Raw genomic sequence first — 16884 nt, forward strand, 5'->3', positions numbered from 1 at the left:
TAGTAGTTACTGAATAATTCATAGTAGAGGCTTAATAATTCATATTAATTACAGAATAATTCATAGTAGTTACTGAATAATTCATAGTAGATACTTAGTAATTCATCGTAGTTACTGAACAATTCATAGTAATTATATAATAATTCATAGTAATTATAGAATAATTAGTAGGAGATACTGAATAATTCATAGTAGGTACTGAAGAGTTCATAGTAATTATATAATAATTCATAGTAGATACTGAATAATTCATAGTAATTATATAATAATTCATAGTAGATACTGAATAATTCATAGTAATTATATAATAATTCATAGTAGATACTGAATAATTCATAGTGGTTATTAAATAATTTGTAGTGGTTATTAAATAATTTGTAGTGGTTATTAAATAATTCATGGTCAGTACTAAATAATTTATAGTGGATGATGAATAATTCATATTATTTACTGAATAACTAGTAGATATGCTAGTATGCTAGTAGATAATGCTGCTGTGTCTTATTAATATAACGATTATCTAGGACTGTGTTTAGCTGACGAGGTGAGCCCACACTAGTAAAATCAGAGGTGTTTAGACTAGCCTAAACACATACTCAAGCGAAATGGGAACACTGGGACATTTCTAATTTGCATAATCACATATTAATAGTTCTTTTCCATCTTTATCAGGTTAAAGGTGTACAGATGCTTCCAGGCCTTTTGTAATGGTTTCTCTGGGATAGAAATTATGCATAAAAACATATAACGGTTTATTTTTCATCACAGATTTTATTTTTAATGCTTTAAATCACGCCTTTAGGGCAACTTCACATATAGACTCCGGAGAACTTAACCTTGGCACAACTGCTGTGTACCTTCCCTTGCAGAACCACATTAGTATGGGTGTCCTGGGCAGCTCTGTCTGAGGTAACACACACTGTATGGTAACACCAGGCACCAGGCTTAGCTTTGGTGTGTGTGTGTGTGTGTGTGTGTGTGTGTGTGTGTGTGTGGAGATTAAGTTTGCTGCACGCTACAGTGCGTCTGCCAGTCTGCCCGGCTAGCCTGCAAAACAACAACACAGTCGCGAGAGGACTCTGACTGTTTATGGTGGCTGATTTTCTTTTCTTCCTAATCGCAGGAAAAGGGCCTGTGGGAATATCTTTTTTTTTTTCCCGCCGGCTGGCCTGGGACTGCAGCTGCTTACCGCTGCAACTGCGCCGCCGCCGCTTAGCCCGAGATGTAAACATAATGCAAAAGGCCTGTTCTGATGTTTATCTGCACCACAACAATCCGAAACATCTCTACGACTCCTTTGTGTTTCGTGGCATTTCATTGTGTGACTCACCGCAACATAAAAATAAACCAGGCATTCTTTGCTAGCCTCGGTTTTAGCCGCGGTGGAATGCTAATACTCATTTCATCATTGGTTTACAGAGCAAATATTTGGGTTTTGCATTATTATATTATTTCAGGATCATAATGCGACCTCTCTTCACTGGCTTCAAACCCCAAGACTGGACCAGCCAGCCCCTCCGTACTTGATGGCGATGGTCAAAAGCCCCTGATCTGCACCAAGAGCCCTTCCAGCTTCAAGTACGGCTCGGCTCGACCTGCCATCCTTTAAGATCCACGGAAGATGAGCGTCCAGACTTTTTTCTGTCCTGCACCGAAGTGGTGGAAGATAGACTGTTGGTGGGGCGACACCGCTTGTGCAGGGTGTAAGATAGGGCCTATAGTGTAGCTCCAAAGTGTGCAGATCTAAGGAAGCCATCTTCTGCCTTTTGCTGATCATCAGCAGTTGAGGAGGGATTATGTAAGCCCAGTTTTGCTAATCCGAGATGCTAACCTTTGTTTCTTTTTCTCAATTGCAGATGGAACATGCCATGATGTATTTAACTGCAGAAGTTTCAGCCATCGTGATCCTCACCAGTACAGGGCCAAATGTTATCTACGCACACGCCAAGCAAACTGATATTACCCTGAGCCTCTATGTAAGTACCTCACACTTTCACCACTGGCAGCACAAATAAAGGAAAGACATGCAGTTGAATTCTTACTTTATTAAGGTCAAATAGTTCTTAAAACTAGTTTAATTGCTAAAGTAAAAGGCAGCAGAGACCTGACGGGGGTTTCTAATAAATAAATAAACAAATTTATTCATTAATTTAAATAAACATATTATATACACATATTAAATACACCATAAGCAAAGCCATTCTTGATCTTTTTCTCTTACTTTCTACCTGTTTGCGTTTATTTTTGGGAAGACGGACATTTCTCCATCCTCAACCGTGTCCTATATCCAGCTGCTCTAATCTGTCCGAGAATTTTTACCTAGCTACAGCTGTGCGATCCCCAAGGGCCTGTTTGGAAAACCAATTAACCTTGTTTGTGTGGCCTCAGGCCCCACTGAGCATTATAAGGGCAGACATATTTAAATGGTGCTGATTATCCATATGGGAGAACCCAAACAGCCCAAAAACAAGAACAACAAGTCCTGTCTGATATAAGTGTCAACGGTTTGTCTTAATTAGGAAAATTAACGGAGTACTTCAGCTATAAATCAGATTTGCAGTCCAAGACATGCTTGATGGAGCCTCTACCTGCATTAACATGAAAGCTTATGACTCACTAATTAGTGTCTTCCATGCTGAAATCATTACACCCTGGCCTCAAATTGTGTCAAGGCACTAAAAAGTCTGACGAACATGGTTAATCCAGTACAGTGTGATACTACCTCCACCATGTTTAACCTGGCTAGCTCTCATGTTAAGTGTGTTGACTGAGTTGTGTGTTGAAGTTCTGGATTTACTCCCATAGTATTTGAATCTCCCTCTTGGTGGCGTAATAGAGCACTGTTTAGAAGCAGATCTACAACTCACAGTGAGAGATAGCGAGGTTAAACATGGTGGAGGTAGTGTCACACACTGTTACTGTAACTAAGACCTCCAATCTCCCTCTTGATGGTGTAATAGAGCACTGTTTAGAAGCAGATCCACAACTCACAGTGAGAACTGGACATGTTCTGGACAACTAAAGTGCGGTTCTAAAGCCCACTTTAGCAGTTGAGTGAGTTGCGTTTGGAGTTTGTAAGAAGCAGGGTAGCCACTAAACTGTACCAAATTGTGGCCTGTCAAGCCTGGACTTGCGCAACCCTCTTCCGCAAAGCTACGACCATTATTTTACTGCAGACTAGATCCAACCTAAAAGAAGCCAGAACACCAGCTTGAGTCCATCTGAGTCCACTCCAAACGGCCTGTCTTCTTTGCAGTCTTCTCACAGTGTGCCAGCAGGGAACACACACTGAAACATCGAGCGATATTTCAACACTGAGCGTATTAAGAATTGAATAGCTGCTTGCTTAAGGGCTGTTTTTCCGCGAGCGGTAAGAAAGCTTAACAGTACATCATTCAGGAGAAAGAAGAAGAAGAAAAAAAAAGACAGTGGGTGTCCTTGACTCATTTTGGCTGTTTGGAGAAATAAAGAAAATTCCTCATTTGGCTTTTATCCAATTCTCCAAGCAGTAAAAGAAAAGGGAAAGTAAGTCAAATGTCCTGGATTCGTCCTGTTTCTTTTGAATGATAGCAATTCTTATTTGGAAACACACTTTACACACTTTCACACTTCGTCCATGGTAGTGAACACACACACACACACACACTCACACTAGTGTATTGGGGGTCAGATAAAAACACACATCCAGAGCGGTGGGCAGCCTCAGGTCATGTCTGCCCCGCAAATGCTGTTAGTATAAAGTTACTAAATTTAAGTTGCACCCATTGCTTGACTATTCCCTGTAGAGAAGAAGTACTGCCAATACATTAGGACTCCCTGGAGAAGACAACATACATAAACCTCTATTGGCACCATGCTGCCTAAATATGCCAGGCGTGAGCTAGAGGGGTATAAAGCCCCCCAGCATTGAGGAGCTGTGGAGCAGTGGAGGAGCTGTGTTCTCTGGTATGATGGTGGTGGAGCTCCATCCAGTACTTTTGGGATACTGAGTTAAGGAGTTGGTTGGGGACGATGATGAGGTGGGGTGGTGATCATGATCCAACATCCTGACCTCAATTAAGCTCTTGTTGCTGAATGCAATCAAATCCTCACAGCAAAGTAGTAGTAGAAAGCCTACTTCCCTGGACAGTAGAGACAGTTACTCCAACTCTTTTAAATACCCTTGACCCTTGAAACAATGGATAAACACACCTGGCATTATTAGGCAGCATGGTGCCAATAGGTTCATGATGTTTATCTGCTCCAGGGAGTCCTATTCTATTGGCAGTACTTCTCTACAGGGACTAGACAAGCTGTGTGTGTTTGTCAGCAATGGGTGCAGGTTAAAGCGGCTGAATGCATTTATTAGACGGGGTGTCCACAAACTTTTGACATATAGTGTGTGTATTTTATGCAGATAAAAGGGACAAACATGAAGGCCTGGTTTGAGGGGGGGGGGGATGTGGGGCAGGATTTGTGTTTTAAGCTGTACAGGATGCAGGACACACAGGATGTTCAGAGAGCTGAAGGGAGTGACGTTCCACAGTCCTGACCCGGCTTTTAATCAGCTCTCTAAGGATCCTAAACACAGACCTGTCAGTGAGATCACGTTCTTCCCTCTGCAGGCTGAAAACAGAGGGATAACAGAGTCTCGTCCGTGTGACGTTAGGGCTGAAAGGTCTAGGTCAGGTTAATGGCAGCACTGTGCTGAAAGGCTGCAGTTGGCCAGCGTCTCCACACTGAGTCACGCAGCGGGGAAGGAAGTCTAATCGGAATGGGCTTGGGATCGAGCCACTTCGGCCCGGGATGCTTCCTGCCGTTAGTTTTGATACCTGCAGAGACAAACGCCTGTCAGACTGGCTCCTCTGTTCTCCACATCCCTCCATTCCCCTTCACCCCTCCCGTGTTTCATTGTGACTTTGCTGCTTGTCTACACGGCTTCCTGTCTTTCTTTCTCTGTCCACCAAAAACATCTATATGAAAAGAACACATCAGTCAAATATGAGCTGAATATCAAACCTGTCCACCCTACAGATCCTGCAAAGAATTCATTAATCACCTTAAAGGGGAACTCCACCATGTTTCAGAATTTGGATGGGCTTGGTGTGAAACTCCACTGTAGACAAATGTACCAACTCTATAATGACCTGATATAATCTGTTAATATCTATTATTAATATCTATAATGACCTAATATAATAATATAATAATTACCATCTATAATGACCTGATATAATGCATTGCAGTCTATAATGACCTTATATGTTTTACAATCTATAATGACCTGATATAACGCATTAATATCTATAATGCATTAATATCATTATAAATTATTATTTATAATGACCTGATATAATGCATCACAGTCTATAATGACCTGATATGTGTTACCATCTATAATGACCTGATATAATCCGTTAATATCTATAATGACCTGATATGTGTTACAGTCTATAATGACCTGATATAATGCATTACAGTCTATAATGACCTGATATGTGTTACAGTCTATAATGACCTGATATAACGCATTGCAGTCTATAATTTCTACACATGATGCATTACAGTCTATAATGTCTATACGTAATACATTACAGTCTATAATGACCTGATATAATGATATGCTGTAATGCATTATATCAGGCAATTATAGACTGTAATGTATATAATGACCCGATATAATGCATCACTGTCTATAATGTCCTGATATAAAACAGTACAGTCTATAATGTCCTGATATAATGCATCACAGTCTATAATGACCTGATGTAATGCATCACAGTCTATAATGACCTGATATAATGCATCACAGTCTATAATATCCTGATATGTTACAGTCATTATTGACCTGATATAATGCATTAAAATCTATAATGACCTGTTATAATGCATCACAGTCTATAATGTCCTGATATGTTACAGTCATTATTGACCTGATATAATGCATTCAAATCTATAATGACCTGATATAATGCATCACAGTCTATAATGTCCTGATATAATGCATCACAGTTTATAATGACCTGATATAATGCATCACAGTCTATAATGACCTGATATAATGCATCACAGTCTATAATGTCCTGATATGTTACAGTCTTTATTGACCTGATATAATGCATCACAGTCTATAATGACCTGATATAATGCATTACAGTCTATAATGACCTGATATAATGCATCACAGTTTATAATGACCTGATATAATGCATTACAGTCTATAATGACCTAAAATAGTGCATCACAGTCTGTAATGTCCTGATATGTTACAGTCTATAATGACCTGATATAATGCATTACAGTCTATAATGACCTAAAATAGTGCATCACAGTCTGTATTGTCCTGATATGTTACAGTCTATAATGACCTGATATAATGCATCACAGTCTATAATGTAATGCAGTACTGCAGTACAGTCCATAATAACCTGATGTAATTCATGTCTGTTTATAATGACAGAGGCAGGTTGCTCACTTGCTTCATTCCAATGTGACATAATCTCTAAAATCCTTTATCAGTCGTCTCTTTTTCTGTCTGCGGTGGTCCCACTGGAGTAGACAGTGTATGTATATATTTATCCCCGCATGGAGTCCAGATTCCAGCCGCTAGAACTGACGCACGCAGTTAAAAAGGTCCCATTTCCCGTCCCCAGCCAGGAAGCAAAGGAAGGACCACGGCACCAGAGGGGTTGTGCGAGCAGCGCGTGGACACCGGACCACAATAAACATTCGGCTTTAAACAGCCTCGCTCGCAGACAGACAGAGACAGGGAAAGCGAAAGAGAGATGTTGTCAGACTGCTGTCAGTTAGCAAATGAGGAGCAAATCTCTTTAAATTAGATTCTGATTTTATTTAGTGATAAACAAGACGACTCAGTCTGCACCTTCTGGGCAGCGCAGAGGAAGTCTGGCCATTACGTAATCCTTAAGCCATGAATGAATAGAATCATGAATGTACCCTCGGCGGTCAGAACTGTGAGAGCTGGGGTCAGTCTTGCTAAACCATGCCCACATATATTTGGGCTTTCTTTATAAAATAGGGGTTTATAAAGACCTTTTTTTAATAAGGCCTGAATTTGTTTCATTATAAATGTATTAGTAAATATTTTATTAATTGAAAATCAATAATAATGACATTATTAGTTGTAATAAAGCAGAATACACACTTCCTTAGCACCCTGTTATGCAATACTCAATGGCAACGCCATAGCAACCACAGCGAGAATGCACACTAAACACTTTGTGACCACCCTGTTGCATATTTAAAAGCCATATACTATAACAACCACCTAGCAACACCATAGCAACCACATTTGAAAACATGGCAATGACAAAGCAACACAACAGCAACCACTAAACATCCACCTACTAACACCATAGCAACCACCTGGAATGCCATAGCAACCAATGCCATATCAATCGATGTACAATAAACACATCGAACAGCAATATACTATAGCAACCACCTAGAAACACTGTTGCAACCATGCAACATAGCAACGTACATAGCAGTGAGACCACAGAAACCACCTGGAATATCATAGAGATCATGTATCTGCACCATAGCAACATCATAGGAACCATAGCAGTCATATACAATAAACACTTTGTAACCACCCTGTTAAATTGAGCAGGGACTCACTCTAGCAGCCACCTAGAAACACTGTCGCAACAATGTGTGATAACATAGCAGCCACCCAGCAACCACTAAAGAACTCTATATGAAACACCTAGCAACACTATAGCAAATACCATGACATCAAAGCAACCATAGCAGAAATGTACAAATGAACGCTTTGTTACCAGCCTGTTAAATTGATACTCTAGCAACCATCTTAAAACACTGCAGCAACCACATGTGATAACATAGCAACCACCTAGCAACACTATAGCAACCACTAAACAACTTCACATGAACCACCTAGCAACACCAATGCAACCACCCAGCAACCACAAAGCAACTCCATATGAACCACCTAGCAACAGCATAGCAACCACCTGGAAAACCTTCGAAAGCATGTATCAACACTATAACAACATCTTAGCAACCATAGCAGCAATGTACAAAAAACTCTTTGTTACCAGCCTGTTAAATTGAACAGCAATATACTCGAGCAGCCACCTAGAAACACTGTAGCAACCACATGTGATTGCATAGCAACCACATGCTAACACCGTAGAAGCCACCCAGCAACCACTAAACAACTCCATATGAACCACCTAGCAACACTATAGCAAACTCCATAGCAACGTCATAGCAACCATAGCAATATTGTACAATAAATGCTTTGTTACCAGCCTGTTAAATTGATACTCATACTCTAGCAACCATCTAGAAACACTGTAGCAACCACATGTGATACCATAGCAACCACCTAGCAACACCATAGCAACCACTAAACCACTTCATATCAGCCACCTAGCAGCACCATAGCAAACATCTGGAATACCATAGCAACATCATAAGTCTGTGTTTTCTTCGGGAAACTCACTCTTCTCCTTATTTCGCTCAGCAGGAAGGTCCCTGGTTTAATGCCTCGGACCTCAGAGACATTTACTGCAGCTACAGCCTTCACTAAAGACAGCTTTCCCATGTATCCCACAGGTGACAGAAGGAAGCTCTCTGAGGTTCAGTGTGGGAAAGATTTCCACTGCCCCGAATCTAAACAGCAGTGCCCTCGTGAACTGGGCAAAGCAAGAGTTTGGAGGGGTAACGTCATTTACCACAGTGCAAGATCCAGAGCAGATCGACCTGGTTCAAATGAAAGGTAGGCCTGTGCTGCACATGCATCATCCACCCTTTTCAGTTTAAAGGCCTAAAATCCTACATTTGTCCTGGATTTTATTTTTTATTTTTATTTTATTTGTTTACGTGGACATGCGTCCACCTATTTCCCTTAAAATCAAATTATACGGTATTGTCCCTCATTCTGAAACACTCCTTAAAACAGTGTATAGGAGTGGGACAGGCCAATATATGGACTTTAAGTCCCTTGGTAATTAAATTAGAGGTAAAGCAGCTGTTTATTTGCTTAGTAAAACAGTAATATTAAAATGAATACATTAATATTCCTACAAAAAGTCATGATTTTCCATCAATGTGTTCATTAACTACCTGCTATAATTTATAACCCAAGTTTGGTAAATGAGGGCTTAACCCCAGGTTTGTCATATTTGTTACATCAGTGTGGTAATTAAATAATTAATTATCTTATATAAATTGTTATTAAATAATATATAAATGACTATATATATATATATATATATATATATATATATATATATATATATATATATATATATATATATATATATATATATAATTAGATACATATTTTCTTAATCCCCCTTGTGGATCATCTGTGCACTGCAGAACCAAAAAAAAGACATACAGATTTCTAAGACTGAAATGACTAAAGAGAACTCAAAATAAAGGCTGTATATGTGAAGTGTTATTTAATAATGACATTTTAAATAATAATCGAATGAATTTAACAGTAAGCTTACAGTGAAATGAACCGAATGCTCTCTTTCAGACATGCCGCTGCCTTTAGACTGCACACTGAGGAAGGAATTCCCAAAGCAGAAGCCTCTAGTCAAATTGACATCTTCCGCGGGAGCTGTTAAGTTCTGCTCAACCAAGAAAACTGAGGACGAGCTGCATATTATCAATATTCCTGATGATGTGAACATTAGGTGAGTCAAATAGAAGGTGCTGGTCCGAGTCATTCTGCATAGGTTTTTCTGCAGCAAGGGGTTGACGACCGGTCAGACTGTCCATCGTTTCTTGAATTTCTAGTCAACAATTGTCACTAAGTACATATACAGCTTCGAAAAAAATGAAGAGACCACCCTACATGATCACTTTCTCTGGTTTTACTATTTATAGGCAAATTCAAATGAACATTTGCATGTATTAATTAAATCATGGACAACATATCTCCTAAATTCTAAATAAAAATGTTACTATTTAGAGCATTTATGTATTTGCAGACATGACAACTGCTCAAAAACAGCTGCTCAAATAATACAAATAAATGATGATAATAATTATAATGTAAAGAAGTTATTATTCAGATTTAATCACAGTACTAATATCTGAACTCTGAGAGCATTCAGAATCACTATGGTGAAATAATAACCTCGACAGCCAATCACAGCTCTCATGTCTCGGCCGGCTCTCCACTAGTCTTTCACATTGCTGTTGGGACTATATGCCGTTCATACTCTGCAGATTCAGCTAACTCAGCTTAGTTTGTTGAAACGCCTGAAATAAAATGACTGCCTTACAGGTAGAGATGCAGATTTAAGAAAATAAATTCAGGTGGTCTCTTAATTTTTCAGAATTATATATTTATTTTTTCAATTAAACAATTATTCTATTTTTAAAATTAAATAATTATTCTATTTATTATTCTTTTTTACTTTTGTAATTCAATAATTATTCTTTTTTAAATTAAATAATTATTCTCATTATTTTTTTATGTTTAACTGTACTTGGCTATAAATCTGGAGATTAAACACTCTACATGATGCACCGGAAAAAGACGTGGGCCGAGGCAGCTGCTGTGCTCTATATATGCCGTAAATGGCGGAGCTGTCTAGGTGTATGTTGCTTTTGCCTGATTGGTCAGCGCAGCACAGCTGCTGTGTGTAATAAAGTTTTTGACCGCCCCCCACGAGTCATGTTCAGGCCAAACTTCGGACGAATTTGCGAGCAGTGGACACATTTTGACAAGACTGTGTATATATATATATATATATATATATATATATATATATATATATATGAAAAATAACTTTGTATTGAATTTGCAAAAACAATTCTTGACATGTTTGTGCAGCAAAAAGGTAATTTTAACTCTGATTACTGAACCTACCTATTTTTTTCAGTGATGTTGTAGTGGAGGTTAAGCCTTCAAATGCCAGACTGGTGTTGAGGGGTCCGGCTGGAACCCAGTGGAAGATCAAGGCTGAAAATGTCATTCCTCTGGTGAGAGAAATATTTCAGACATCAGCAGGGCATTCGTAGATCTCTAGTGTAGTGTTTCGAGTAAAAGGCCTGAATACCTAGTACCTACAAATACCTACAAACGTACATATTATCAGAAATATTTATATTTCTGATAGAAATATTAATTAATATTAGATATGATTGAATTGTTACATATTCACATAGTTTAAAATATAGCTTCTAAAATATTATATAGTTATAATATATATATATATATATATATAATCTAATATAAATTGTATAGCTTTATTATGTGAACTGTACTGATATATACAATATATATTATATTATGTTTTTGTTTATGTATATTTATACAGTATATTTTAGGATCTATTAAATATAAATACAGAAATTCTTGGTATTTTTAGTATTTGATTTATTTTATATAATTCATGTTGTCTTCTTAGTCATTTAATTGTGTGGGTGTGGTCATAGCATAAACCCCGCCCCTCTCTTCCCACTTTACTTAGATAGGCTACACCCAGATGCTTGGTGTTTAACCTAATCTAATAAGGACCCTGCGTCCTTATATGGGGACATTTAAGGATACTTAATTTTTTTTTAACTATGACCCTTCGGCCTTCGGACACGTTCTGTACAAAGACTAAGTTTAGTTTTTATACTTGTTAGGTCTTACTAATCCCAAATAGGAGAAATTAAAAAGGCACCCCAAGCAAAAGTTTGGGTTTCAGGAGCTTTATTATCAGCTCTTATTTACCGGCATTCACTGAAACCACTCTCAGGTATCAAAACTAAGTATCTGGGTGCAGCCTATCAGTGTAAACTGGGCAGACAGGGGCGGGACTTATGCTGTGGCTCCCATGACTGGGCCTGTGTTCATCGATAAAGTACTTCTAATTTCCAACATTGATGTTTAATGATTTCTCAATACTGGATTGCCATCGTTCCACGCCCAAAAGTATCCCTAGTGCTTTTAAATTGTCCTCTTCACCATTAAAAGACACCACCTTTGCTTTTGTCCAGTCCAACAACTTCGTAGAGATCAACGGTATGAGCGTACCACCGTCAAGAAACCTCTCGGGCGTCATCAGTGAGCTCCAGCAGCAGACTCTGGCTTACTTCAGTGGTAAATCCATCAGCAGCTACACAGAGATTCACCTCAACAGCCCCACAATCAAGCTGCAGATTAACGACGCGGTGCACGCTCCAGGTAATACACCACTGACTTCCTTCCCGTTTCAAATGCAGCAAGCTAAAACTGAAAGGATGTCGAGTTTGTCGAGTCCTTGAGTTTGCAAATAGTCTTCAACAAGATTCCCACTGAGTTCACTGGACAGAGTCAGTCAACGTCCAGACGTCTGCAGACTCTGGCTTCTCCAGGGTTTCTTCTGAAGTCGAGGCTATCAGTAGAGGCTTTAAAGAGTAGAGATAGCAGCTACAGCTTCCTCTGTTCTAAAAAAATTAAGAACTAGATGTTGGAACATTGCTGTGAGGAGGAATTTGATTTGATTGCAGTCAGCCTCAAAAGAACATCAGTGAACATCCAGAGAACCTCACAGTCCAGTGCTGGCGGGCTTGGAAATCAATTTCGATGGGACTACTTAGATTACAGATTTTTTTACATACCCCCCCCCATTTCATAGGTTCCAGACTTCAAATTACTTTTGAGCCTGTGGAAATGTAGTGACTGTATTAAAATGCCTGTAAATCTTGCATTTTTAGGTGGCCGTCCAAATACTTATGTACATTCTCTCTGCCCTAATCTGCAGAATTATTAGAGGTTATTGCAGTGCAAAGCACGACATCTCCTCCTTCTCACATGCAAATGCAGCTGTTCACCTCCTCAGACTACTTGTCCCCACTGGATCCCAGCTCCAAAGTGCAGTCCAACAAGAAGCTCTATGCTCAGGTAAAGGAGTTTGACTTCTGGCCCTGTAAACTGATGATTTAAAGTAAAACATGCTTGAATTAAAATGAAATTAAGTATCTCAGTTTTGCATTTAATTGCTACAGCAGCATGCGCTATGCCGAAGGGATTTTCCACATATTCTTCTGCTGTGTTTTGGATTAAGTTATTGAATTCCCGGTGTAATTACATCCTTAGGCTTTTAATTCAGTGCAATATATGGAAAACTACAAAGATGGATTTATTTTTCATTATTTAAAAAACGTATCCTTGTAATTAAGGAAAATTAAAAAAATAAAATTTGGCTGGTTAACTAGTTCTTCTCTATAAGAACCTTTCAGGTTGGGTTTATGTAGCACTGACAAATGGTTCCTTGACCTTGTATAATAGTGGAACCCTTTTTGAAGCTACACAGAATCATATACAGTTGGTTTTCATAGAGAACAACGACTGAAGCAGGTAACCCATTTAAATGGTTCTTTGGGATGTTTTTGATGATTCTATACAGAAACATATACCCTTTTCCCTGAAACAGTAATAACAGTAGTTTTCACTTTAGGAATAATAACTGAATCATTAACTTAAGGGGTTAAGGGGTTAAAGAACCCCTTTCTGGATGAATGTAAGGTTCCTCACATTTATTTTGACGCTATAAATAAGAAATACTGCAAGTCATACTAAGTTCAACTATATTTATTATAAGATTAATATAACTGAGATTTATGGCCAAACTAATGCTTCCATTTTTTAAACCGTGACAGATCTACTCCAGTATGTTCAACGGAGAGTGGGTCCTGATTATCAGAGTGACGGATTGTTCAGCGCACTCTAAAGGCCTGCCACCTGTGGCGAGGAAAATACCTATTAAGCAGGAGTCCTGCGGCACTAAGGTCTGCCACAACAACGCCAGGTTCAGCTTCTCCTTCGAAACGCTCCAGGACCTGCCCTCCAACTCCAACAGCTGGGATTTAGAGTGCAACATTGTGTTCTGCCACGAACGAGCACAGGTACGCGTGAGTTGCCTTTAACGTCATGTGCCTGTCATACGCTTATCAGTTTTGTTAGCTGTGATGAGTTCAGAAGAAATGCTGGAGTCTACAGATCAAGGAGATGAATACAGATCAAAATGAATACATTTCTGGGCCAGTGATTATTGAGTGATTATTCAGTGTTTATTTAGTGATTATTGAGTGATTATTCAGTGAATAATTAGTGATTATTCAGTGAATAATTAGTGATTATTCAGTGTTTATTTAGTGATTATTTAGTGATTATTCAGTGAATAATTAGTGATTATTCAGTGTTTATTTAGTGTTTATTGAGTGATTATTCAGTAAATAATTAGTGATTATTCAGTGTTTATTTAGTGTTTATTGAGTGATTATTCAGTAAATAATTAGTGATTATTCAGTGTTTATTTAGTGAATAATTAGTGATTATTTAGTTATTATTCAGTGATTATTCAGTGAATAATTAGTGATTATTCAGTGAATAATTAGTGATTATTCAGTGTTTATTTAGTGATTATTTAGTGATTATTGAGTGATTATTGAGTGTTTATTTAGTGATTATTGAGTGATTATTCAGTGAATAATTAGTGATTATTTAGTGAATAATTAGTGATTATTCAGTGTTTATTTAGTGAATATTTAGTGAATAATTAGTGATTATTCAGTGAATATTTAGTGAATAATTAGTGATTATTTAGTGATTATTCCGTGAATAATTAGTGATTATTCAGTGAATAATTAGTGATTATTTAGTGAACAATTACTGATTATTTAGTGATTATTCGATGATTATTCAGTGATTTTTCAGTGAATATTTATTACTGAAAAATCTGTATAACTTAAGTTGCTTAAGGTAACTTTATTAAGGTTAATAATACAATACCTATCTTTCAATGGAAGACAGTTTAAAAAGATTCCCTTCCAAATAATTTTGGAGCATTTCTATTGGTCCATTTACCATGAAATTCTGATACAATGTACAGAGCGATTGTCAGATTCAAATTATGTCAATATGAAAAAAAGAACAATAAAGACATTTTTCTGCCTATAGTAAGCTAATTTAAAATGTAGTCACCGAAGGGAAATACTCTAACATATAACATAACCCAGACGATAAAAGACTTATATAATATTATATATAATTATTTTTCAACATGGGTCTACTGAAAAGCTCTTTTTTTGCCAGTTTCAAGAATTTAAAAGCCATTGAAATATAAAACAATATGATAAACAGAGAATAAATGACATGCTTGTATAAATGAGAATAAATGACATGCTTGCTTTAGAAATTTCAGTCATAATAAACATTTTAGGTGTGATCTCAAAAAGCTGAAATTCCCTCGCCTGTATTTAGTTTCCTCAGCCTCCATTAGAAAAGACTGACCACTTTGGAGCGCTTTGACCACATTTTCTTTCAGCCAGACTGTGGAGAGAGACCACTCCGACTCCTTTCATTGCGAAAGCATTCCTCTCCAAACAGCCACCCCGGCAGTTCCTGCTCTGAATTTCGAAATGAGTGTGCTCAGGCCCTCTGAGAGTGAATTTACTAATGCACACATCATTAACAAGCAGCAGTCATCAATCAGTGACCATTAAAGAAGAATTATGGCCACCCACTGACCAGTCAGAAGCTAACATTTGTCACTGCGGTGTCGAATAATGAAAAATTAAGACTAATCATGTCTGCCGTTTGCTCGGCTGAAACCGAATTAGAAGACATTCATTCATTTCCATTCAGAACACACACGTCCTTACCAAAGTAATGTCTGTTCTTAGCTAATTACCCCGCCGTTCCTTTATTTATTTGTTTATTTTGCAGAATTGTACACAACCGCAGCTGGTGAAGAAGAGTGTGCAGGTCATCAAGGGGTATGGTCCATCACAAAGTGAGTACATTTGCAGTGAAATAGTCACCACTAAATGCTAAATGTGGACAGTATGTCTGATCTTTATCTTTAGGAGATGACATAAGAGCATTACAGGATGTGTTTTAACTCAAAGATTAGTTCATTGGATAAAATGGCTTAAAATTTGCAGCTCATGTATTTATTTATTTGCACAATAGGACATACAGTGTCGTGGTGAGAAAAGTAATGTGCAGGAAAAGTCAAAAAGTATGAAGAATCGATCTGGTCTTAATTGTCTTACTTTTTGCAATTGAATGAATTGTACACATTACAGCCGTCAATCAGTTGCTCTAGGAGGAACCTCAAAAGTCATGGGTCGATAGGTGTAGATAAATATTTTAAGCAAGAAGACAACTTTAGCCTAGCATACAAAATAGCTAAGGCTGTGCTAATAAGCTAACACTTGCCAGGAGGGCCAATATGGTGATAACACTGACTAACCTGGAAAATGCTAACAAGTTTAATTTAGGCTAACAGAGACTAACCTTACCCTTTTTGTTATTTTATTTAGATTTATTTAGATTTATTTAGATTTATTTGTTGAATTTGAAACCTTAAATCATACTTTCCCTCAAAGACAAAACAAATGGGAGATCAAAAAGAGGAAAAGATTAATTTATAGGAACAGCTTTGATCATCTATTAATACACATACAATTAATAAACTTGTGTTTATGTATTATAAATGTATTATAAAATTCACACAGCAATCTGAAAACAGCAATAAATATCTTGTCAAGTGAAAACCTAATCTAGTAGGTATTATTTGTTTTCTTTCAAAAATATATTTTAGTTGTTTTGAATCATATTTTAGCTATTTTAGGTCATTTTCATTGGTTTAGACTTTTAACACGCCATATATTAGTAAAGCCACAGTGCCCTGGACCAATATACGAGTAATAAGAATTGGGGGCTCCGTGATGGACACAGGCTCTCTCACATTAGAAGCGAGAATCACACCCCTAGAAATACAATTGCTTGAAGGATCTACTAATAAGTCCTTGAATCGAGTTAATAATAAAACAATCTTGTAATATTCTCATAACAATCGAGTCATAAGCAAAATAAGATACACTGCCCTCAATTTAGATGCGTTCACTTTCTGCAGA

At 37.6% G+C, this 16884-nt stretch overlaps 1 protein-coding gene across 2 annotated transcripts in view; it reads left to right on the forward strand.

Annotated features, from left to right (window-relative positions):
• Positions 1–16884, forward strand: part of eng (endoglin) — an 86099-nt gene that overhangs the window by 50487 nt on the left and 18728 nt on the right. For both annotated transcript variants that reach the window (XR_011980654.1, XM_072692732.1), the window contains exons 4-11: positions 1857–1976; positions 8584–8746; positions 9515–9674; positions 10872–10971; positions 11977–12163; positions 12723–12862; positions 13621–13866; positions 15689–15755. Coding sequence is in view for 1 of the 2 variants with exons in the window: in XM_072692732.1 (XP_072548833.1) it covers positions 1857–1976; positions 8584–8746; positions 9515–9674; positions 10872–10971; positions 11977–12163; positions 12723–12862; positions 13621–13866; positions 15689–15755 (1183 nt within the window). In the remaining variant the exon portion in view is untranslated. The remainder of the gene's footprint in view (positions 1–1856; positions 1977–8583; positions 8747–9514; positions 9675–10871; positions 10972–11976; positions 12164–12722; positions 12863–13620; positions 13867–15688; positions 15756–16884) is intronic.

Source organism: Salminus brasiliensis, chromosome 1 (assembly GCF_030463535.1).
Source record: "Salminus brasiliensis chromosome 1, fSalBra1.hap2, whole genome shotgun sequence".
In the NCBI taxonomy this organism is placed as follows: Eukaryota; Metazoa; Chordata; class Actinopteri; order Characiformes; family Bryconidae; genus Salminus; species Salminus brasiliensis.